The sequence below is a fragment of the Leuresthes tenuis genome, unplaced genomic scaffold, assembly GCF_036924035.1.
Source record: "Leuresthes tenuis unplaced genomic scaffold, fLeuTen1.0.hap1 SCAF_1, whole genome shotgun sequence".
Lineage (NCBI taxonomy): Eukaryota > Metazoa > Chordata > Actinopteri > Atheriniformes > Atherinopsidae > Leuresthes > Leuresthes tenuis.
Window position 1 is genome coordinate 5853223 of NW_027325355.1, and position 26049 is coordinate 5879271.

At 41.0% G+C, this 26049-nt stretch overlaps 2 protein-coding genes, 1 non-coding gene and 1 pseudogene across 3 annotated transcripts in view; 3 read left to right on the forward strand and 1 right to left on the reverse strand.

Annotated features, from left to right (window-relative positions):
- The first annotated feature begins 2176 nt into the window (after positions 1 to 2176).
- On the forward strand, positions 2177 to 2285 carry LOC140298776 (5S ribosomal RNA; annotated as a pseudogene).
- A 1831-nt stretch (positions 2286 to 4116) lies between these two features.
- On the forward strand, positions 4117 to 4235 carry LOC140266672 (5S ribosomal RNA). Its single transcript, XR_011907164.1, has one exon. It is a non-coding gene; the product is annotated as a 5S ribosomal RNA (ribosomal RNA).
- Positions 4236 to 9536: 5301 nt separating this feature from the next.
- Positions 9537 to 15515, reverse strand: LOC140306851 (uncharacterized). The gene is made up of 3 exons (XM_072385863.1): positions 15233 to 15515; positions 13475 to 13591; positions 9537 to 11467 (listed from the first exon to the last, which is right to left on the reverse strand). Exons 1-3 carry the CDS (start codon positions 15296 to 15298, stop codon positions 9845 to 9847), a joined length of 1806 nt encoding a protein of 601 aa, XP_072241964.1. The 5' UTR covers positions 15299 to 15515; the 3' UTR covers positions 9537 to 9844.
- A 9647-nt stretch (positions 15516 to 25162) lies between these two features.
- The window catches only part of LOC140296301 (uncharacterized), a 173703-nt gene continuing 172816 nt past the window's right edge, over positions 25163 to 26049 (forward strand). The window contains exons 1-2 of the mRNA XM_072379712.1: positions 25163 to 25240; positions 25951 to 26001. Of these exons, the coding sequence (XP_072235813.1) occupies positions 25163 to 25240; positions 25951 to 26001 (129 nt within the window). The remainder of the gene's footprint in view (positions 25241 to 25950; positions 26002 to 26049) is intronic.

Below are 26049 nucleotides of genomic sequence, written 5' to 3' on the forward strand. Positions count from 1 at the left end.
CGATAAAGCAGCATTCAAAAGCTACAGCACAAAAATGTCTGTGACAGTCTGTAGGAAACACGTGTCGCTGCATTATCTGACAGAGCAGCAAACAAGTTACTGACTGGAGAAACAATCCACAGCTGTGACAGAGAGCAGCAACAGAAGCTCTACAGGGGTTGTAGGTTGTACTTCTATCACATCGTATGTACTGTAGATTTCTTGGGACGATCCATCTGAGTTCAGCTGAGGCGAGTTGGACCCACGAGGGATGTTCCTGACCAACAATTTGCTCGACAATTAGTCTAAAACTTAAATTTAGACAAAGTAAAAATATGTCTCAAGATTTTGTCGAGGCCTCAGGACACAGATGCAGGGTCGAGTTCAAAGTCAAGACTGTTTATTCATATAAACAACAGGTTGATGATCTGCTCACAGAGCAAAGAAAGGGGCTGTGAAACTCCTGAGCACTCTCCTCAATAACTATGGAGGAGGAGAGTGCAGCTGTGAAAATGATCAAACCAAAAGCCTCTCCACTCCAGGAGGAAAACAAAGAGCTATTAAAGATAAGAAACTCGCACGCTCTCCTAACGAGGCGGACTTAAACAAAAGAAGCTCTCTCAGAAACAGAGGCACTATGAAACCTTAACAGTTATCTATCAGCACACCTATAACGGCGGCGCAAAGATCCTCCAAGAGCAAAACACAAAATCACTCCACTAACGGAGGGCTATGAAACTAAAACAATTAACAACGCAAAAGCTCCGCTAACGGAGATGATTAAAAGATTACAACAAAGATCCCTCCAAAAAACAGAGGAACAAAACCAGGCTGTGAAACTGAGCGTAATAAAACTAAAGCTTCGGATAAAGAATAAATTACAACAAAGGATACGCTCGACTGCAGGCTGAAGGAAGCTGTGGCTGTGGAACAAAGAGGCGAGGGTGAGGCTCATGGTGGAAACAACACACTGGCACAAGACAAGGGAGACACAGACTATTAGAGCACAAGAGGAGCCAAGGAGAACAGCTGGAAACACTTTGGACTCAGGGAAGACAATCAGACGCAGACACAGGAGGAAGGGCAAGGTACCTGAAAGGAGAGGGACGTTAGTGATTTCAAAATAAAACAGGAAATGACGAGACAAGACATGAATCAAAACTTAAATCGTGACAGATTTCTTTTAAAAAGAATCAGAGGTTTAAAAATACTTTTGACAGTAAAATTGCACATTGGAAAACAACTTAGACCCCAAAAAGTGACCAAAGTCCGACTGTGTTTTAAGTACTTGAGGGAACTGAAAAAATGACATTAACATTAACTATCATGGCACAAGAAGCTCTGACAATGAACACATTTTCTTAAAGTCCATGTGTGTGAAATGTTGGGATAATCTGTGTTTATCTTTGAGTCACCTTCAAATGAAGAGAAGTTACAACATGAACAAGGGAACCCAGAGAAGGATGCAAGATTTGGATAGCAAGCATTTCCCAGCTGGTTGGCTATTGTCATGCTTCCTGAGCGATTTACACAAGTCAAACAAATTCCCAACATCTGACACTGAAAAACCTCATTTATCCTCCTCTCTGCGTCAGACACATTCATGCTGCGTTCACTGAAAAAACGTTATTTCCACGTTGCAAATTTGAAAGTCCGGCCAAAATGCCATCCTGTCAACTTGGTGAAAACGGAAAACTCGTGCTACAACATTTCAAATGTGGGACTTTCAAAGTAATTAGGCTTTGGAACTGTAAAAAGGTTTTAAGAAAATCACAGGACTATGGTGGAAACCGCCCAAACACGCTTTAACCATGGCCCGAACAGGCTAACGTTAGGCCTGTTTGAGTCACCGTAACAAATATCTATTATATAGCTGCTTGAACCATATGTTTCTTCTAGTTTTTCACCTAATTGGCTTGAGAGGCTGATGTTGATCCTGCACATGTTCTTCTCTCTCGTGTTTGTTCTCTGCAGCTGAAAGTGAGACTCTCAGATAACTTAGTGTCTGTCGACCTCTTCTGTTCCCTGTGTGTAGTTTTGTGTTCAGCGTCACACAGAGAGAGCGAGGCTGCTTAGTTAGATGAAATCATCACAAATTGCTCATTTTTAAACAGTTACATTATATTCTAGAAGTCAGAACACAGTGATAGATGTTGTTTCAGCATCTATATAAAGCTGATTTGTGACTGATTCTCTCGCTTACGGCCATACCACCCTGAACACGTCCGATCTCGGAAGCTAAGCAGGGTCGGGCCTGGTTAGTACTTGGATGGGAGACCGCCTGGGAATACCAGGTGCTGTAAGCTTTTTACACATGCAGGAGGCGCTGCTGCTCACTCAACACGGACAGCTTCTTGACATACTTCACATCAGGAAGGAAATCAGTCAAATAAATTCACTTTTCAATCTTTGTCAAAGACTGGAAATGAGCGCACACATAAAACTCATTTAGGTCACTCTGTCATATCATCTTCCAGCACTGCTCAGCTCACAGTGACTTCATCTGTCTCAATTCTTCTGGAGGAGTGAGGTTTTAGATGCAGAACTTTTACTGGGAGTTGAATATTTCTCAGTGTGGCATCAGTGCTTGTAAAGGATCTACACCACTGTCACCTTTTATAAGTGAATTATAAGCTAAAGGCTTCCTGTTTGCCCCAGGTTAGGGTTAAGCTGATCCGGGTCAGGGGGTAAGTTGCACCGTCTGGAGGTGAACTGACCATCAAACTGAATCTAAATCAAAGCCATAAGAAATTTCAACCATAACTTACCTCTTTGAAAAACTGATTTAAAAGTCCATTATTGTTTTGTAAGTGGTCATATTCATTTTCTTCAGGATAACTTAACATTAAATCTGATAAAAAAAAAAAAATGTCATTAAAGTTGGAATCTTCCCTGAAACAGAAATGCTGAAGTGGAATGAATGAATAAATGTCCCCAAAACTTTCCATCCTTCCACTTTCTTTAATTCATGGTTTCAGGGGGAGTGGAGCCTATCTGTCACAGAAACTCCTCAACATTCCAGTCTAATAACAAGTCTGAAACTAAAGCAAAAACTGCAGCCCCAAATGAACATTGGCATGATATAGGCTGTGTCAAATGCAAAAGCAGTCCCTGTTTCCCTTTTTGGAACTCATCCTTTCTAAGGACAAAGTTAAATGTATGAGGATCAAACACAACAAGTACCTGGGACATGTCAACAGATCCAGGAAATCCAGGAACCAGCAAACTGAGAGCCAAAGAGAAACTGAGGCGTCTGCCAACAAATCAGCAGCAGCTGAAGCTGATCAACTTCCTGATGTGTCATGAGGTGATCACATGTTTCAACAAAAGACATCAAATAACAGCTGAAGCTGCATTAAAGACAATAAGAGATGTGGAAGCAGCATCAAAGCTGAAAAATGGGAACTTTAAACATCGTTGGATGAGAAATGAAATGTGCTGAAGAGCAGGATTTCTACACACGTCAGTCATCATCATGATGTGAGTGTTCAGCTGCATAGAAACATAAGAAGAAGAAGCTCCACTTTAAGACTGTGTGATTCCAGTGATGATCCAGCATTGATCACTTCCAGTTTCTAGAGAATTTGTTTAAAAAAAGAAGCTTTCTGGTGAATTGATTTGATTGTGGATGTGAAGTGTTTCAGCGCCCCCTGCAGGTTGTAGAGAGAAGAGAAAAAGCTTACAGCACCTGTTATTCCCAGCCGGTCTCCCATCCAAATACTAACCAGGCCCCCTGCTTAGCTTTCGAGATCGGGATGTTCAGGGTGGTGTGGCCGTAAGCAAAAGTCACCGTAACAAATATCTATTATATAGCTGCTTGAACCATATGTTTCTTTTAGTTTTTCACCTAATTGGCTTGAGAGGCTGATGCTGATCCTGCACATGTTCTTCTCTCTCGTGTTGGTTCTCTGCAGCTGAAAGTGAGACTCTCAGATAACTTAGTGTCTGTCGACCTCTTCTGTTCCCTGTGTGTAGTTTTGTGTTCAGCGTCACACAGAGAGAGCGAGGCTGCTTAGTTAGATGAAATCATCACAAATTGCTCATTTTTAAACAGTTACATCATATTTTAGAAGTCAGAACACAGTGATAGATGTTGTTTCAGCATCTATAAAAAGCTCATTTGTGACTGATTCTCTCGCTTACGGCCACACCACCCTGAACACGCCCGATCTCGTCTGATCTCGGAAGCTAAGCAGGGTCGGGCCTGGTTAGTACTTGGATGGGAGACCGCCTGGGAATACCAGGTGCTGTAAGCTTTTTACACCTGCAGGAGGCGCTGCTGCTCACTCAACACGGACAGCTTCATGACATACTTCACATCAGGAAGGAAATCACTCAAATAAATTCACTTTTCAATCTTTGTCAAAGACTGGAAATGAGCGCACACACAAACCTCATTTAGGTCACTCTGTCATATCATCTTCCAGCACTGCTCAGCTCACAGTGACTTCATCTGTCTCAATTCTTCTGGATACCAAACACACACAAATATTATTGTCTCACATTAGTCTGCAGACTGTTAACAGATCTTCCTGCAGTCTGCAGATTCATCCCATTTCCTTCCTTCCTAAGAATCCCTGCTGATCCCAGATCTGCTCAGATGTCCCAGGTTCTCCTCTGCTTTTATCCTCACACACTGAACTGTCTCCTCATCTATGTGTTAACAACCAGAACCCACTGATGTGGGCTCAGAAATAAAGTTTCCAATGTTTTCCAAACACAAATGAATAAATTACAGAGATTTACTGAGGCCAGATAGAAAAAGTGCACGTGCAGCCACTTTAAACTGTCAAACAGGCAACTTTATATCTAACAGCAAACACTGAGAGCTGCTCTGCAGAATAAATACTTTTACTGGTGGAAGTGTTAGTAAATGTTGCTGATGACACTTTGATTCTTTTGCCTGAGTGAGGTTTTAGATTCAGAACTTTTACTGGGAGTTGAATATTTCTCAGTGTGGCATCAGTGCTTGTAAAGGATCTACACCACTGTCACCTGACTCAAAATCAACACTAATCAAATTGAAAGAAGTTCATAATCAGCTTTTTTAAGTGAATTATAAGCTAAAGGCTTCCTGTTTGCCCCATGTTAGGGTTAAGCTGATCCGGGTCAGGGGGTAAGTTGCACCGTCTGGAGGTGAACTGACCATCAAACTGAATCTAAATCGGGAGCTATTTAGAAAACTCGCAATCAGCGTATATCCATATAATGGAGTTAATGGATGATGCAGCCTCTAAATAAGACATTATCTGTCTTAATTTCACCAATACTTTAAGAAAAATGAATGAACAAACGTGTACTATAGCTCTGTTAGTTCATAGGTGCTGTTATGTAGCTACTTGCGGCTATAGGAGAGCTAACGGAGGGATTTCTACACAGGCCCTCTACTGGGACAACCAATTTAACCAATTTAAAACAAATGTGTATCTCAGCTGCAGGAGTCAAACTTTGGAATTCTCAACATAATGATTTAAAAGGTTTTTCAGATGTTTCCCCGTTCAAAAAAATGTATGAGGAGAAAACAATTGGACATTAAACAAGACATTAGACAGTGGAAGGAGCTGCACCCATCTGTCCCAGACAGCCCTGATGGGAGCAGGCTGGTCAGATCTTTCTCTGGTATCTCTGTTGTCAAATCTGAGGACTCTTGATATCATTTGAAAGGTCTGAAGTGACATTGTTGCTCGAAAATATTTCTTCCTGTCGATGCGTCCCAGAGACGATCAGTGGCCTCATTGCAGGATCTGTGCACTCCAGCAAAAAGAAGAAGCATCCAGGTGTTCCTCATCAGTGTCTTTCCACATGTTGCCATGGACTTTTGTTCCTTCAAGGTTTGACTCTTTTTAATGGCATAAATAGCTCAAAACATGTGTTGATGTCACTGATTCTGGTCACAGCAAACCCTGTGATTCCAGGAGTCATTTTGATGACATCTGCAGCAGCTGCCCTGCCATCATGTACATCATGAGGTACTGAGCTCCAACACATCTTACCATTTTTGGACTTGAGTCTTTCAGCAGGAGCAGCTTCAGCACCGGTGACCTCCTCATCAGATGAGTGTCTTCTGGATGATATTCCACTTTGTCTTCCTCCTCAGAAACCTGCTCATCCGTATCTCCATGCTGCTCTGTGTCCTCTCCCTCATTTTCACCAGAAATATGATGCAGAACTTCTCTCACTGAGAATCTTCTTTTCATTTTGGCATGCTGCACATTGGAGATGTGCACTCTGCACGTCACCAACTCCACACTGAACTGAGCTCACATGTGTGGACATGCCCGTCTTTGCTTGTTCTGTTTCTGTGCAGGTAAACTGGATAACAAGGCAAAATGAGAATCCCCTAAAGCTCACATGATGAGGAGAGGAGCTGGCTGTCAGTGTGTTGGCTGACAGTGCCCTGATGATGTCATCTGTGGCTCTAATTAGTGCTTTATAATCTTATTTTTGTAACTGGGACGAAACCGACCCTAACAACACAGAAGTCATAATTTCAGCCTGAGCTTTTTACAATTTAGTTTTATTTTGGTTCCTGACAATAGATAAATCAACTCCAGTTAACTGTAAAGATGAAAAACTGTGGTATTCATGTCTCATCCCATCATCACCATTACAGCACCGCTGCTGGAGCTGATACAGACACACAGGAGACTTCTAACATTTTATCAGTATCAGTTTTATACAGACAGCTGGATCCTTGGCTTCTAGTTCTACAGTGAGGAACCTTGGAGTTATTTTTGACCAGAATTTATCATTTGACGCACATATAAAACTGGTTTCTAGGACTGCCTTCTTTCACCTTCGTAATATTGCTAAAATCAGGAACATCCTGTCTCAGGGTGATGCAGAGAAACTAGTTCATGCATTTGTTACTTCAAGATTGAACTACTGTAATTCCTTATTATTGGGCTGTCCCACATATTCTCTGAAAAGCCTCCAGCTGATCCAAAATGCTGCAGCCAGAGTTCTGATGAGAACTAACAGGAGAGATCATTTTTCTCCAGTTTTAGCTTCTCTTCATTGGCTCCCTGTTAAATTCAGAATAGAATTTAAGATTCTTCTCCTCACATATAAAGCTCTTAATGACCGAGCTCCATCATATCTTAAAGATCTCATTGTAAGATATTTTCCAAACAGAGCACTTCACTCCCAAACTGCAGGTTTACTTGTTGTTCCCAGAGTTTCTAAAAGTAGAATGGGAGGTAGAGCCTTCAGTTATCAGGCCCCTCTCTTGTGGAATAAGCTGCCAGTAAATGTCCGAGAAGCAGACACCCTTTCCACTTTTAAGATTTGGTTTAAAACTTTCCTTTTTGGTAAAGCTTATAGTTAGGGATGGCTCAGGTAATCCTGAAACATCCCATAGTTAAGCTGCTATAGGCTTAGACTGCTGGGGGACCTCATCTGTCACACCTTTCCTCACTTTGCTCTCTTTTTCACCCTGTTTAATTTCTCAATTGCTATTATGAACATGTGACATTATTGTGGTTATTAATTTCTGTTTCCCTGTGCCAACAGGTGTCCTTTGAATGGTGTTATGGTGTTTTTCCCCCCTCTTTTCCCTCTTTTCTGTCTTCTCAAACCCCAGCTGGTCGAGGCGGATGGCCACCCTTCCTGAGTCTGGTTCTGCCAGAGGTTTCTTCCTGTTAAAAGGGAGTCGTTCCTTTCCACAGTCGCCACAGGCACGCTCAGGACGGGAGATTGGACTGTAGACAAGTTTCGGTGCAATCTGTTGGTTTCCTTAGCTAGGATATTATTTTTTGAATTGGCTCTCTATGGATTAATTTGATTATTTTGAAATTAATTAATTGAATTCCAATTGGCTTGAATTGGACTATATTATTTAAGTGCCTTGAGATGACAATTGTTGAAATGACAATGCAGTCTTAACAAACCTTTAATAGGTCAAATCTACATGTGAGTTAAGAGCTAATATTGGACTCTTCTCTGGACTCTGGTCCAGCCAGCCAGGAGTACAGAAAGTTTGCAGGTTAAGGGTCAGCTTTAGTTTTCAGGCAGCTCAACTCTGCAGGTTTTTACCTCTTCTGAAGTCCAACAGCCGTATGAGAGCTCATGTTTCATGTCACGCACTTGAATGCACCAGGGAGAAGATTTAGGTTAACATTTCAGAAGAAGATCATGATTTATAAATTTCAAGCGGAAACTTCCTTGTTCCCTCCCTAAACTGATCTGAAGGTGGGAGGATGTGTGAAACCATTGTGTGAGAGTAGAGGAGCTCTTAAGTGAAGATCAGCTGATCAGCTGCAACAAAAGGAGGTGGAATTAGTTTTGTATCACAGCACAGACGGTGTTTCTGCTCTGAGAGTCACACACTGCTCTGCCAAATGGAGGAAATGGCTCAGAAAAGGGTTAAACTGGCCCTGGAAACCTTCTCTTGTTCGATCTGTCTGGATCTACTGAAGGATCCGGTGACTATTCCCTGTGGACACAGCTACTGCATGAACTGTATTAAAGGCTACTGGAATGGAAAGAATAAGAAGGGAATTCACAAATGCCCTCAATGCAAGAAAACTTTCACACCAAGGCCTGTCCTGGAGAAAAGCACCATGTTAGCTGATTTAGTGGAGCAGCTGAAGAAGACTGGACTCCAAGCTGCTCCTGCCGATCTCTGCCATGCTGGACCTGAAGCTGTGGCCTGTGATTTCTGCTCTGGAAGAAAACTGAAAGCCATCAAGTCCTGTTTATTCTGTCTTTTCAAAGAAATCTCATTCAGCTCTGATCATTAATGAGAATATGATGAAGAAAGGATGATTTCATCCAAATTAATGAAAAGATTTTGTGGTGGGGCTGAGAACTGTTCAACTGTCATTGTTCTGTTCCACGTATTGTTTAAGGACCGTCACAGGTACAAGGGTCAAGGGTGCTGGAGAAGGCCTATCTATCTTATTTCAGCTTCCATCTAAACCTTGTTTTACTGAATGTCTCATGACCTTGTGTGGCATAAATAGCAATAGTATAATCTTTTTAACTCAGACAACTCTGTGTCAGTTTCCTGATATGTCATGCAGACTCCTTGCTGTGAAAATATATGTTTTGTGTTAATTGTCTCTGAGTCTCATTTTGAGAGAATTTTCTTGACACCAACACAACAGACATTTGAAACAGTTTCACAGCTTGAAGTTGAGCCTTGTGCCCTTTTAGTGTTGGAACAGCCTTAACTTTCAACTTCAGTCATTAAACAGCTGTCTGGAAAGTACAGGGAACAAATCCAAACCTTTTTCAGACTGTTAAAGATTTCTGGGTCTTTGGGGAATATAAGTCCAACTTTCCCTCGTAACCAAACACACATTTTCTTAAAAAAATAGCTCATTAGCAAGAACATGAAAAGCATGAGAAATGTTGACATCTGACCTTCAACAAAATGCAGAACAATGAAATACAGATGAGTGGAAAGTTAGACTTCACATCAAACTGAAATTATATGTTGCTCCTACAGATGTTGTATGTTTACATAAATACCCACAGCTGGTGCAATGTGACTTTGTGAATTATAACTTTAAACAAAACAAATATGTATAGTATAAGAGAATAAAACATGTCTCTAGTTTCAAACAGATTGTATATTGTTCTGTTCATCAACTCACAATTGTTGCCATGTTTGTCTTGAACGGTGGGAGATCTGTCCACAGTTAAAACAATGAAAACATATTTTAATTACTTTCAATCATTCTTCAAACATGTGCTACTCACAGAACATTCAGAGCAAAAGTCCTGACAAGAGAAAGGTGGTAATCCACACAAAAGATTTTTAATCTGAAGAAAGAAAAGGCTTCTGATTGGTAGTTCCTGTTGCTTCTCCTGGATGAATGTTTTCTTATCTGCCGTAAAATAGGTTGTTGATTTAAACCAATCATTTATCTGTGGGAGTACATTGGTGTCTCTTTAGACTAGATACTCGAGTGAAAGCTTCCCCACACTGACCACAGATATAAGGTTTCTTTTCTGTGTGGATACGTTGGTGTCTCTTAAGACAGGCAGATGTAGTGAAAGTTGTCCCACACTGACCACAGATGTAAGGTTTCTCGACAGTGTGAATATGTTGGTGTGTCTTTACATGACATAATTGAGTGAAAGCTGCTCCACACTGACCACAGCTGTAAGGTTTCTCTCCTGTGTGAATACGTTTGTGTCTCTTAAGACTGGAAGATCTAGTGAAAGCTGCCCCACACTGACCACAGCTGTAAGGTTTCTCTCCTGTGTGAATATGTTGGTGTGTCTTAAGATGAGATAACTGAGTGAAAGCTGCCCTGCACTGACCACAGCTATAAGGTTTCTCTCCTGTGTGAATACGTTGGTGTATCTTTAGGCTATATATTATAGCGAAAGCTGCTCCACACTGACCACACCTGTAAGGTTTCTCTCCTGTGTGAATAAGTTGGTGTGTCTTAAGATGAGATAATTGAGTGAAAGCTGCTCCACACTGACCACACCTGTAAGGTTTCTCTCCTGTGTGAATAAGTTGGTGTTTCTTAAGATGACATAATTGAGTGAAAGCTGCCCCACACTGACCACAGCTGTAAGGTTTCTCTCCTGTGTGACTATGTTGGTGTATCTTAACATGACGTAATTGAGTGAAAGCTGCTCCACACTGACCACAGCTGTAAGGTTTCTCTCCTGTGTGAATACGTTGGTGTCTCTTAAGACTGGAAGATCTAGTGAAAGCTGCCCCACACTGACCACAGCTGTAAGGTTTCTCTCCTGTGTGAATATGTTGGTGTGTCTTAAGATGAGATAACCAAGTGAAAGCTGCCCCGCACTGACCACAGCTGTAAGGTTTCTCTCCTGTGTGAATACGTTGGTGTATCTTTAGGCTATATATTATAGCGAAAGCTGCTCCACACTGACCACACCTGTAAGGTTTCTCTCCTGTGTGAATAAGTTGGTGTGTCTTAAGATGAGATAATTGAGTGAAAGCTGCTCCACACTGACCACACCTGTAAGGTTTCTCTCCTGTGTGAATAAGTTGGTGTGTCTTAAGATGAGATAATTGAGTGAAAGCTGCCCCACACTGACCACAGCTGTAAGGTTTCTCTCCTGTGTGACTACGTTGGTGTATCTTAAGATGACGTAATTGAGTGAAAGCTGCTCCACACTGACCACAGCTGTAAGGTTTCTCTCCTGTGTGACTACGTTGGTGTATCTTAAGATGACGTAATTGAGTGAAAGCTGCTCCACACTGACCACAGCTGTATGGTTTCTCTCCTGTGTGAATACGTTGGTGTGTCTTTAGGCTATATATTATAGCGAAAGCTGCCCCACACTGATCACAGCTGTAAGGTTTCTCTCCTGTGTGAATACGTTGGTGTCTCGTTAGCCTAGATATTATAGCGAAAGCTGCTCCACACTGACCACAGCTGTACGATTTTTCTCCAGTATGAAGCCTCTGATGATACCTCAGCTGTGATGATCTTTTGTAAACTTCCCCACAGTGCTTACAGCAGTGCCATCTGGATCCCTCTTGGGCTATACGTTTCTGCAATGACAGAGAGGCAGAAGACTTAGATTCTGTTCAAAGTCTAAGTCAAAGTCAGCTTTACTGTGAATTCTGTAACACTGGAAAAAAGTAGATCATGTTTAACTTAAGGTTGCGTGTGACATGCATGACAGAAAATTGACAGCTGTCAACAGTAACAAGCAGCTTGCGATCAGAGCGGTTACACACTCCTAAACATTAACACGGCTGAGGGAAAACGAGCCAAGACCCACTATGTTCAGCGGGGCAGCTTTCACTCAATTATCTCATTATGCCGCAATTATTGCTTCCTATTGCGTCAGTCACGTCCTTGTTAAACACAAGAAGCCATTCAAAGACGGCAAAATTGTGAAGGAAGCCTTTCTCGAAGCAGCGGTATGGGCCGCACTAGTGGGTTCATTGCACTGTGCAGAGAAAGTGAATCATTCTTGGATATCTTGAATGATCATTGTATAATTCACCAGCAAGCGTTGTGTGGAAAGATTTTAAATATGAAAGACGTGATGAATATCGCGATGAAGATTGTGTGTTCAGTTCAGGCCAGGAGTCTGCAGAGAAGGCTTTTCCGTGCTCACTTGGAGGAGAATGATGCTGAGCACACAGACCTGCTGCTTCACACAGATGTGAGGTGGTTAAGCAGAGGTAAATTTTTGGCCAGATTTATGGAGCTGTTCCCTGAAATCAAGGAGTTCCTGAAGTTTTCAAAACATGTGGATTACAATACCAAGCTAAATTGGCTTTTCGATTTATCTTTCCTCAATGATCTCACTGGTGAGCTCAATGAACCGAATTTAGTGCTGCAGGGCAAGGGTAAAGATGTGTTCAACATGATGAATTCAGTGAACAAGTTTAAAAGCAAGATACAGCTGATGTCAAGCAGGCTGCAGAGTGGTAACCTGCACAACTTCCCTCACATGCAAGCAGAAGTACAACGTTAAGGTAAAGGTGTGACACAGCTTGACAGTGCACATTATCAGGAGCATGTTCAGAGCATCTTGTCTGTTTGAGAGGCGTTTTACTGACTTTGGAGCCATCGAGCCTTTAACCAGCTGTTATCCATTTGGTACAAGTATTGATGTTGATGACATTGCTGCCAAAGTCAAATCACTTTTTTAGATCAACCTGGAGAGCATGTAGTGTTCTGGAAACTACTGGTGGAGGAGAAGTATCCCAGACTCAGAAGTTGTGCCTTGAACCTGACAGCTCTTTTTGGATCAACTTATTTGTGTGCGTGTGTGTGTGTGTTTGAGAGAGGGAGGGGTTTTGATGTGATGTGTAGTGGTTGTGTGACAACAAGAAAAAGTGTTGTGAGGTTAGTTACTGCAGGTTGGAAATGATGGGTGTGGGTTTGTGATATTGACACTGGACTGGTAGATCTCGGGTGGTTGCTGAACTTGAAAAGTAGATCTTAGGTCAAACAAGGTTGGGCACCCCTGGTTTAAATTAATAAAAGTAACAGTGGTGGTAATACGTGACATTCTTTACACTAACCCTTTGTTCCAGCTTACAACCCAGAGGTCTGCAGCCATTCAGCTCAACAGCCATCAGAGAAACACTGTTTTAACTCAACCTTTGTTTCTCTCTAAAATAACTCTTTACCCTGAGGTAGAGAGTTCTACAAACCTGTCATCAAACCATTAAAGACCCAGAAGTATTACCACCAGGTTTAATTCATGTAATTCAGATACTTTGAACACAAATAATGAAGATTAGCTCCTGAACCTCTCAAATCTGAAGACTGAGAGCCAGAAAACGTCCCACCACAACAATCTGCCCACCGATTTTCTTCAAGCAGATCATTCAGCCTGCAGCACATGTTCAGTCTAAGCACATCTGTATCTGCTGCTCAGAGCGAGGAGATGAAACCAGGAAACTCTTTGCTGTTTTTAAACAGAGAAAAACACTAACTTTGACACTTTCTCCACATTTGATGGAAAAGCAGAACGATCAGAGGATACACAGAGCTTTGACACTCTTCCTCGTGTCTTTAGCATCCTCCACACTGACCTGTAGCCCGGTGGAACCAGAGGATGAACCGGCTCTGTTCCTAGTGGAGGGGTTTGGATCCTGGTTCTGCTGCTCCATCCTGGTCCTGGTCCTCCGACTGATGGACTCTGTCTGCAACTGTGAGTAAATACAATAAGATTCAGCTGTAGCGTGCAGCATGTTAAACCACACTAGGTCAAAGTTAAAAATATTTAAAATTCTGTTAAATTCAGAATAGAATTTAAGATTCTTCTCATCACATATAAAGTTCTTAATGACTGAGCTCCATCATATCTTAAAATACGTCATTGTAAGATATTTTCCTAACAGAGCACTTCACTCCCAAACTGCAGGTTTACTTGTTGTTCCCAGAGTTTCTAAAAGTAGAATGGGAGGCAGAGCCTTCAGTTATCAGGCCCCTCTCTTGTGGAATAAGCTGCCAGTAAATGTCCGGGAAGCAGACACCCTTTCCACTTTTAAGATTAGGCTTAAAACTTTCCTTTTTGATAAAGCTTATAGTTAGGGATGGCTCAGGTAATCCTGAAACATCCCATAGTTAAACTGCTACTGCTGGGAGACCTCATCTGTCACACCTTTCCTCTCTGGAATGCTGTACAAAGTAAAAAAATTGAGCAGTATGTAACATGAAGAGACCAAACCCCAGCTGGTCGAGGCAGGTGGCCACCCTTCCTTAGTCTGGTTCTGCCAGAGGTTTCTTCCTGTTAAAAGGGAGTCGTTCCTCTCCACAGTCGCCTCATGTATGCTCAGGACGGGAGATTGGACTGAAGAGAAGTTTTGGTGCAATCCGTTGGTTTCCTCAGCTGGGATGTTGTTTTTGAATTGGCTCTATATGATTGAATTGGATTATTTCTAAATTAATTAATTGGATTTCATTGGCTTATGATTACAATGAATTTATCTCCAATCGTCTTGAATTGGACTATATTATTTAAGTGACTTGAGACGATATTTGTTGTAATTTAGCGCTATATAAATAAAACTGAATTTAATTCGTGGGAGTCGTGTTTATTTCCTGCCGTTTCCATAGCGGCGCGCCAGAGAAATTCATATTATATATGAATACAATACGGTGTGTGGCGGGAGTGTGTGACAAAAGACCGATAAACGTGACTGTCACGCTCAATGCTTGAGACCCTGGTTATGACTTCCGGACGAATCAGGCCTTAATTTAACATTCTTCACGAAAAAGTTGTCAAGAGTTCTTTTCAGTTTATCATCCGCGGCATTTTCCAATCTAAATCTGATGGGCCGAGGCCACTCACCTCTCTCTGTCTGACCGCAGCACACGCATTCAAACGTTGATACACACGTACACGAATATCTAAATCACGACCAATCAGAGGGAGGTCCCGCCCTTCACTATCTCTGATTGGTTTAGACCACGATATGGGCCTAATGTCTGTCTGTTATTGATCCAAAAAATAAGAAAAGAGTAAGAAAAAGGGCCAGAAGTCTGTTTCACACATAGGTAAAATGATAAAGCTCTATTGTATTTGTCCATCTGGCCGGCTTATTGACATCTATAGCTGAGGTTGTGTTTTTGGTATTGTGCATTGCTTATAGTACGGTTTGTAGAGCATTAGCATTAGCAGGACATGCTAAATATGAATAGCAGCCAGGTTATTTTAACGGTTTCACTCTCTGGTGCTTGTTCTGGCTGCCAGTGTCCAAGTGCAGGAATCAAACCAATGATTTATAGCACTTTGAAGACAATTCTGCAAATGTTTGACCGCTACATGTATTCTTTTCTGGTCTTACCTGCGTGCAGCTTCCTGTAGCGATGTTCGCAGATGTGCTGAGGCTTCGAAACGTGTATGTAAGCATAGACGTATATGTCTATGGCTGTGTCAAAAATCACTCCCTAACCACGATATAGTTCATCGTATAGGGACCACGCCATTTTGTAGTGGTGTCCGAATGTTAAGAGATTTTTGATGCTCACTATATAATGCACTCAATGTATCCCACAATTCAACGCGAAATGCAGTGAGCATCCGATGGCAGTGTTGCCAGGTGGGAAATGTAGTATGATCATACCAGAGACGTATTTTGAGGAAAACTATCCGTCATAACCAAAATAACAAGTCTAGTGATGCGCTAATTTCACTCTAGTGTAGAACAGCGTCTAACAGACACTCGCGGCTGAGCATCAGCAGCCCCACAGTTGCTTTAGTAAATGTCCCCGTAAACACTGACGACTGGGAGCTAATGAGCCAAATGAGCTCATGAGGCCTGAAGGCCACCTACTGTTAGGAACTTCTGAGGCAAACGCATGCACGTCACTCGTAGCTCACATAGAAAAGCACGATTGGCTTGAAACTTGTCTCATGGAAATGGAAATGCCTTCAGGGTTCACAAAAAAATCCAACAGACAGTTGCGACAGGCTGATAACAACCACACATTTACAGAATGGTCAAATTATCGTATTTTTGGGGGATTGTTGATCGTACACAGGGCAAAATTATCTTACAAATACGACAATTATCGTACACCTAGCAACACTGTCCGATGGTCTCCAACCGGAGCAAGATATCCCATAATGCATTGCCAAATATTTTCTGGGCTGCCAGTAAGGGATGGCAGACAGACGCCGAATGAATGTTTAAACTTGAATATAAAATGAATAGATATGGTTGCAGGTTTATCTAGAAAATTGACATAGGTCGTTTAATAAGTAAAGCTTAATTCGCCATTTATTAATGATGTCTAGTACAGTGTGTGAATAAAAGCTGAGTGAATCTGACTACTCAGACACAGCTGGATTACTGTTATAATTGGCATTGATATTAGACATTATAAATTCATATTCTGTATTTTCCTAAATAACCTATGTTCCTAGCTGGTACTTTTCCACTCTGCTCATACTGCACAATCGATGACCTTAAAAGGGTCCAAGACTTTAGAATGACATAAACAACTGGGTCAGACAAAATATCTCTAGTAGAGTAGATAGGTGTGGTACATTAGATCCACGCCTAAAACAGCACTCACACATACACACATTGTTTATCACATCCAAAGAACACAACAAGGACAGCAGCTGGCCTGATCATGGCACTGAAGACTGGCCAATTATACTCTGACAAGTGTGAAAACAACTTCTGTGAGATAAAGCTGAATATAGATATGACATGTTTCTGGATAACGGGGCTCGGCCTGACGGATTTCCTGCGGGAGCTCTGGCACTCCGAGTCCAGCGCTGCAATATACTCTACTTGTGACCACTAATAAATACTTTTTTAATAAACGATTCCTCCAGCTTGTTCTTGAGCTTCCAATGAAAAAATCGGGAGAGACTGGGAGAACCCCCAGCGATCAAGAGCACAGAGTAAAAGATTCTGTGTAGAAGCTTCTTGGTCGGGTCCAACACTCGGGCATGGCGCCATTCACCCAGTCTGATTAACACGTGAAATACCTGAATATGTCACAAACCTTTGTTAATAAGTGGAAAACATGTAAACTCGGCTCATTGGGGTCGGTGTTATTTGACACGTTGACGAGAAGGCTGAAAAAAAAAAAAAGTTCCAAGAGAAGACGAAAAAAGAGGGACAGATAGATTTGTAAACTGAACGAGAGAAATGCAAGAGAGAGGAATGTTTGGAGGGCGTGAAAGTGCTCCACCGCAACTGAGTGATTTCTTTATGTTTTCAAAAGAAGCAACAGGCAAGCTACAGCAAAGCTAAAGGAGGCAGGTTTATTCCAGAAAGCAAGGGCAGATAAAGACGAAAAAAAAGAACATTTCTTGCAGACTGTCAGCATTTTTTTTTTGGAGAAGTTAAATTCTCTATTCAGACGCAGTCCTCTGCACACCTAACACAGAATTTTCACCAATTCTGAGTTAATATTCATCATCAGTATTTATATTTGATCTCATTAAACCATTTAACTATTTAACTGCAGCAGATCTATGAATCAATTGATCTGTTATCTTAACAGAGCAGCAAAGTGCTTTACAGAAAGGTTTAAAGTGAGTTAGATTATTAGGAAATTAACAAAAACACGGCAATAAAAGGCACAACGAGAGTCAGATATCACCAATGAGTTTCTTAAAGAAGAAAACTAAAGACAGCTGCGCTGCAGTAAGTCTGACTCATAACAAGTCAAGTCAAGGTTTGTTTTCATGGCACATTTAAAAACAGCCACAGCAACCAGAGAGCTGTACATCTGAACACTATATTAATACTATTAGCAAATTCTAACCCTGCAGATAAATATTAATTAATCTAACAATAAACATTGAATAAATTAGTGAAATGAAAACAAAAACAGTGTTTACAGTTAAAGACATGCCTCTATACCAGACATGTGTCACTGGAAAAGGAAAGGCTTTGTGACCTCAGCAGGCACCCCGGTTAAACACTTGAATCAATTACTCGAACTATATTATGCCATACTTGAACCAAAACAAGTTGCTATAGTCAAGTGCAGAGGACATCAAAAGGGAGATGGGAGAGTAGCGAGAGGCAACAATGCGGCAGATAAGGCAGCAAAAACAAAAGCATGGTATACTGCATTTAACCAGAAAACATTGGAGGAAAAATCACAACGAGAATTATGTTTAGAAAACATGAAAGAACTTCACGAAGCAGCGGCACCATCTGAAAAGCAAACATGGAACGAAAAAAAAAAAAAAAAAGATTCCACAGGACTCTGGAGGAATCATGAAGGCAAAATAGTAGCTCCAACTGGACTACTAAATTTGCTATGTCAAGAAGCACACAGGCTCAACAGGCTCACCCCCTGTTGTACTACAGTATGGAAACTTGTGTGAATGTGAAAATGAATGTGAAACAACAGAATAACACGGTGATGAGGATATCTCAACAGGTTACAGAAATACTCACCAAGGAACAGGACCAGGAAAGTGAACAAACTTAACTGGTCCTCTCCTATATGGACAGGACGAAGAAGCTACATCACATTGTGTAAAGGTATGGTTGACCGAGAATAGACTGAGTAACTGGATCCACAAGGATCACTGTACTCAGGCTCAAGATCCTGCCGGAAGAACATTAACTGAGGTCCGGACTGACTTAGGAACCTCACCTACTGACAAAGACTCGACCACGGGGACTAAAACTCTATCAGAGACTGAACGGACCACTGACTATGAAACCAAAGGAAAACACTACTGTGGAGACTAGACTGTAGAACCACAGTAGCAGAAAGAATAAAGGTTACAATAACTAATTTTCACACCTCTCCGGTGTGCAAGTCAGACATTAAAAGCTAAAGTTACAAAGAACTACAACAGTAATCTGGACACACCCTCTCTTCCCACCACTCCACACCAGGTGACTAAAAGATCTCTGAAAAATGGCAACAATCCACTTCAATTGCAATTTATTGAGAAACAATATGTACAATCCAATCTGTGCTCAGTCATGACATGTTGGTCGAAAGAAAAGGATATGAATGGGATGAATAAAATGTTCTGTGAGAACAGTTTTAATCATGTGTTCTGGTTCATTCGAGAAATTACACGGGATATGACCCAAGTTGTTTAATCTGATGCAATCAATCAATCAATCAATCAATCAATCTTTATTTTTATAACACTTTACATACAAGAAAATGTAACACAAAGTTCTTCACAAGATAGAAGAAAATAAAACAAAACAGTGAAACCCAAGGCCACACACACACGCACACACACACACACACACACACACACATCTATATGCACACACACACCCACATACATCCACACATACTGGAAGAAAGAAGTAAAGATTAAGTAAAACATAAGAAACTGAGGCAGAGCTGCTCTAAGTAAGGTAAAGCACAGAGCTTTGAACTGCACGATTAAAGGTCTAATTCATGTCAAGAAAAAACAAGAAGGATCCTGAACAATTTAGCTAACATTCCAAAACTGCTACGAGCAAAGAAAAATATTACAAAATAATATCAAGAATCTGGGCCCTTAGGTCAAAGCATGCATGCAAGATAACAGTGATCAATAACCAACCAAAGATCTGATGTCTGACAACACAAGCATGATGCTGTGGCACTGCTAAGGAAAAAGTTAGCAGCACAAGGCCACAAGGCTCATCTAAATAAATAAATAAATGAGGAATTAAGACAAATAGAAAAATAGAATAAACCTTTGTCTTTGATTCTAATTTGTATGGAAATATGTTATTGTATCATGTGATGTTATAAGAAACTCTGATGTCACACTGTTGGTACCACATGAAGTGTTTCTAATTCAAATGGAGCAGAAAAAAGTTAATGCTGATCTTGAACTGTCTGTGGATGGCTCAGCATCACGAAACACAGCCACTGGTAAGAATTAAATCGAATTTAGTATAAAGTAACAAGTGACAATTAAGCAGATCATGCTGAAATTTTATCAAAAACACTCTGAGTTGAATTAAGAGGACAGACAGTATTTATCCCAAAAAGGTTAATCAGTTACTCATTGAGAAGAAATGGCTGCTTTCTTGATGCTGTGCTGCTCCCAAAATGAAATCTAACCACAAACATTTCTGTCCTGCAGCAGCAACACAGGAGCAGAAACTGCAGAGGAAGAGTTCAGCAGAACTAACATACGGAGGAGACTAAGTCTCATCGGGGGGGGGGTGGAGACACAACAATTAATCATAGTTTACTAACACTTCTCAAGTTTTTCGAAAAAGTCTTTGTCTTGCTGTGTTCTCTAAATGGTTTGAAGTTTTTTCCACAGAAAAAGTTGATGGTACTGGATTTCTCATTAATGCTGTACAGCAGGTTGGTGAGTCTAAAGGTACTGTCCTAAAACATGGTTTCTATCAACTGGCCAGTTGTTTTGTTTTTCATTTATTTTATTTTATTTTATTTTATTTTATTTTATTTTATTTTATTTTATTTTATTTTATTTTATTTTATTTTATTTTATTTTATTTTATTTTATTTTCGGTTTATTTTATTTTATTTTATTTTCGGTTTATTTATTTGTTTTTGTTTGGGGTTCATATGAAAACTTAATTGGTCGACCAATGAATACTGGGATTGAACCTGTTAAAAGGGAAGTCCTGAATATAGAACATTGTGAAAATGACATGTTGTGCTGCTCGGTTCTCTCTCTGAGTCAGTCTCTGAGAGACTGAGCTGCACTGCACCACTCTGCACAATGTTATCATGAAATTTTCACTCAAAAGAAACTGTCAGTTTTTACACTACATCTATCATTACTCATCTGTTCTCAACAGGGTCATATCTTCATATTCACATCATGTTTAAATGTCTGTATTGTTTTGTGTTTTGTGATGTTCCTCTTTAGTTTAATGATTTTAAGTAGACCAATTACTAATCATAGGAATTCATACATATGTCCATTGCCATTGGTGTGAATCGGCTGTTCGGAGCGGGACCTTAGGCACTGAAAGGTAATTAAGTGGTCGGTCGCCAAGGGGGAATGGGGCCATAGGAGAATTTTCCCGGATATCAGCCATCGGGTTTTTCGCTCCTATTCGCTGCGAACAGTTGAACAGTTACCTGATGGTAATGTTAATTACTGATGGTAATGTTAAGCACTTTTTGAGATTCAATATTTTATAAATTGTTGTAGCTTAGTTAATTATTGTTATGTGTTGTAATGGTACTTATGGGTGAGCAGGGTCTTGCCACTGCTTAAACCACATATAGTTTTGGGCCAAAATGAATTAAGATTCTACACAGAGATTGGGTTAGGGGCCACATACACACACTAATTTTAAGATATATTGAAACATTTATTGATTTATTCCTTGCATACACGTACAGGCGTGATATCTATAGCGTTTTAAAAATGTGCTCATTGCAGAGTTATGATCAGTTGAGTAATGAAGGTTGAACTATTCTGGGAAAGAGGTTCTGTTCCCAGCATCATGATAAACACTCCTGATACAGAAAGGTTTAGCTAACGCATTACAATTATTTTACACATGCATATGCAATGAAAACTTGCTTGCTGCTGATAATCGCAAAGAAGAACAGCTTACACATAACAGCTCACATAATGAAGTTACATCAAAAGGGGGATAACAAGAATCTCCTGTCTGGTTGTGCTGCACCTCAAGGTCGGTGGCCACTTGCAGTTTGGGGACCTGCTAAGTTGGCTGCCGCTAACAGGTGTGACACAATACAGAATATAACAGTCCTACCTCATTTAGTTGACATGATTAAATCATGTCAAAAGGGGGAGTTGTTATAATTGGCTTTGATCTTAGGCATTATAAATTCATATTCTGTATTTTACTAAATAACCTATGTTCCTAGCTGGTACTTTTCCACTTTGCTCATACTGCACAACAGATGACCTTAAATGGTCCAAGACCTTAGAAGGACATAAACAACTGGGTCAGACAAAACATCTCTTTTAGGGCAGATAGGTCTGGTACATTAGATCCACGCCTAAAACAGCACTCACACACACACACATTGTTTATCACATCCAAAGAACACAACAAGGACAGCAGCTGGCCTGAGCATGTCACCCAAAACTGGCCAATTATACTCTGACAAGTGTGAAAACAACTTCTGTGAGATAAAGCTGAATATAAATATGACATGTTTCCGGATATCGGGGCTCGGCCTGACGGATTTCCTGCGGGAGCTCTGGCACTCCGAGTCCAGCGCTGCAATATACTTTACATGTGACCACTAATAAATACTTTTTTAATAAATGATTTCTCCAGCTTATTCTTGAGCTTCCAATGAAAAAACCGGGCTAACAAAGTACATCTGTGAACACGTTCAACAAGGATTCAGCTGCTCTTTTCTCCACTGTGGAAACCTCTTGACCAAACTCTGTAGTTCTTGTGATGGGAGATTTCAACTCGTGTAACCTCTCCCAGGAACTGACGAGCTCCAAACAGCTGGTGACATGCGCCATGCAGGACAGCAACACACTGGACCACTTCTACTCCACCATAAAACCCTCATACCGCTCCATCCCCCACGCTGCCCTTGGACACTCCGACCACTGCATCATACAGATGGTCCCCAGATACAGGCAGCAACTGAGAAGGGCCAAACCATCCAGGACTACAGTAAGGAGGTGGACTCCAGAGGCAAGGGACATGCTTCAGGACTGCATGGAGTCTACTGACTGGGAGTCACTGAGGGGCCCTGAGGATGACAACGGCAGCTTTTCTGACACTGTATGTTCCTGCATCAGCTTCTGTGAGCAGGTCTGCCTCCCAACCAAAACCATCACAAGGTACAATAACCAAAAGCCCTGGTTCTCCAAGCAGCTCAGAGAGCTCAGGCGCCGGAAAGAGCAGGCGTACAGAGAGGGTGACATGGACACATTCAGACTGGCCAGACAGGGCCTCAAGAAGGCCATCAAAAATGCTAAAGAGGACTATAGAGCCAGACTGGAGAGTGATTCAGGCACCAACGACCCTGCAGTTGTGTGGAGTCCCCTCAGAACCATCACAAACGTCCCCTCCCCCGGACTAGCTGACGATCTCAACACATTCTACACCAGGTTTGAGAGACCCCCTGCTGCTCCATTGTCTATATTATTGAATATATCCTCTTACCTATCCTTCTCTCCTCACTCTCCTCAATCTCAAAACTATCTCTCACTTAACTCCCCAAACTATCTCCAAACTATATTAATGCTTTCCAAACTCTAGTATCCAAACTATCCAAACTCAAAACCTGAACTGACTGTAACTCTCCATAAAAAAACACATTTTAAATGGAGACTGAGGGGTTTATATACCTGTCAATACTTAAGACAAAATCTGAACCGCGTCCTGAAGCAGTCACGTCGTACGGCCGCATAGCGAAGCATAGACATATACAGTAGCGAGCCTTCTGACGTCATCATTTCCGGCTCCTCCCCTAAATGCAGCAAACCGGTCCCTCCATTACTCCAGACAAGCCTCAGTCAGCACATCTCTGAACATCACAACAGGAAGCTGCGCACAGGTAAGTCAAGAAAATAATACATGTAGCGGTCAAACATTTGCAGAAATGCCTTCAAATTGCTCTGTGTCATTGGTATGATTCCTGCAGCTGGACACGGGCAGTCAGAACATGCACCAGAGAGTCAAAAAGTTTCAATAACCTGGCTGCTATTCACAGTTAGCATGTCCTGCTAATGCTAATGCTAATGCTCTGCAATACCAGACACACAGCCTCAGCTATAAATTTCCCTAAGCCGGCCAGATGGACAAATAACATGGAGCTTTATCCTTTTAGCTGTGTGTGAAACATACTTCTGGGCCCTTTTCTAACCGTTTTTAACAGTTTTTTTTATAAACTTCTTTCTGTAGTTTTGCTGAAATATTTTGTCATTTAAAAAGTTTGATGATCATTGTAAAATTTAGAATAGTTCTTTCCAGGCTTATCTGGGTATCGTTTGGCTTTTTGATAAAACTGGAGCAAAAACATGAAGAGGAGTCATAGCATTATTATAAAAACTTGTCGGTGATCCAGGAAAGTATCACACGAGCAGAACAAATACACAGTTATCCTCAGTATCAGTGTCCGATTTCTCAGATTTACACTCTGAGAAAGACACCATTAAAAGACAGTCTGACTGTCCTCTTCAGAAGTGTCTCATGAAAACTTCATTATTCAGTTTTCTTTATATATCCAATATTTTCTTTTATCCACGAATCAACAAGGATTGATGGCATTATAAAAAGGTTGTACATATATTTACTCATAAAGCCCACATCTGGAGTTAAAATGGAGCTAAAATGATCTTTATTAGGAGGATCTGTGCAACTTTTAGGAGCTGATACTCTGATCTGACCACAACACAAGATCACTTTTACTCTTCAACTGGACACATAAGTTTACCAGTTAAGATCATTTTGTAATTAAAATAAAGGAGATTGTAGGTTATTTGGGTTGAAAAACATTTCAGAGTTTTAAGGGTCTGAGAGTTTCCTTCATCTCAAATTTTAGGTTTCACTAAAGCAGCTTTCTGGAATGAATCACTGGACGGGCACTTCTGATGCCAGAAAAACACTCCTTTATATTTAAATGACAGCCTCAGAATGGTCCACTTCATGTTGTTCTTCAGTGTCTCAGATCAGTCAGACAGCTCCTGCTGACGTGCTGTTAGCCACACAGAACTAGATCATTCCCCACTGAAACATCACATCTTCTCAGTTTCAAGCCTCAGCCCAGACTGAAGCTCCCTGATAACTGAACTGTTCAAAAATGGGCTTCAGAGTGTAAATGTGACAAATCTGAGATTACTCTGTGTTGCTTTCCTGGATCCCTGACAGCTCTTGGAAATGAGAACAAATTTAGAAATAGAGAAAATCTGAACTTCAGGCTTTGGGATGATATTGGGACCCTTTCCTCAAACAATATCTTTGTCTTAATGTAGTAAAAAGATTTAAGTTGATCATTTTACACTGACACAGATGAGATTCATGGGATATTGCACACAGTGGGTGTCGTTCTACAGAGTATATTATTACATTTTTTCTGAATTTGATCAAAAAGCTCCAAATATTTTGAACTGTGACCTTAGTGGGTCTTTAAAGAACCAGTTTAAAGTTCACAGGAATTTGAATAAAAACCACAGTTAAAAGTTTAATGAAATGTGACTAGATGGTTAGAAACTGTTCACAGAAAGCTTATCAAGAGAAGAAGAAAAGTGGGTGTGGTTTAACATTCTGCACGCCACAGCTGGATCTTATTGTATGTACTGACAGTTGCAGACAGAGTCCATCAGTCGGAGGACCAGGACCAGAATGGAGCAGCAGAACCAGGATCCGAACCCCTCCACCAGGAACAGAGCCGGCTCATCCTCTGGTTCCACCGGACTACAGGTCAGTGTGGAGGACGCTAATGACATGTGGACGAGTTTTGAAGTTCCGTGTATCCTCCGCTTGTTCTGGTGTTTCCTGGTTTTATCTCCTCTCTCTCTGAACTGGAGATACAGATGTGCTGCAGGCTAAATGATCTGCTGGAAGAAAATCAGTGGGCAGATTGTTGTGGTGGGCTTCAGATTTGAGAGGTTCAGGAGCTAATCTTCATTATTTGTGTTTATAGTCTCTGGATTACATTAATTAAACCTGGTGGTGGTAATACTTTAATGGTTAAATGTTAAATGACAGGTTTGTAGAGCTCTCTACCTCAGTGTAAATAGTTGTTTTAGAGTAAAGCTAAGACTATTTCCCTGTTTGCTGTTGAGCTGAATGGCTGTAGACCACTGGGTTGTAAGCTGGAACAAAGGGTTAGTGTAAAGAATGCTATGTATTACCACAACTGTTACTTTTATTAATTTAAACCATTATTCATCAACCTTTTTCAGCCCAACCTTTAACTGGTGTTTAAGTGTACAACTTGGACAAGACTGTGCTTCCTTCTATCATTTAGAATTATTGTAGCACAAATTCCCTTTCAAAGTTTCATCTTGACAAAAAAAAATTAGTAAAAGAGCAAAAAGCAAGAGTTTACTGCTTAAAACCCTGAATGTGTGCTGAACACATCAGAGCATAGTACTGATAGCTGAGGGTACTTATAAACACACCCTCAGCCTTCACGTTTGATCGGAAATATTGAGACCTGTGTGGATAGGTCCGTCCAGGTCCAGTTAGAATATGTTGGTTAGCAAAGGTTAGATTAGAGAAATCTT

Bases quoted from the DNA above. Each gene is read 5' to 3' on its own strand.
- LOC140306851 (XM_072385863.1), bottom strand. From the start codon at position 15,298: ATGCTTACATACACGTTTCGAAGCCTCAGCACATCTGCGAACATCGCT. The intron at 13,592-15,232 runs GTAAGACCAGAA...ATTTACTCACAG, and splicing joins CTACAGGAAGCTGCACGCAG to TTGCAGACAGAGTCCATCAG. The intron at 11,468-13,474 runs GTCAGTGTGGAG...CTGTCATTGCAG, and splicing joins CTGGTTCCACCGGGCTACAG to AAACGTATAGCCCAAGAGGG.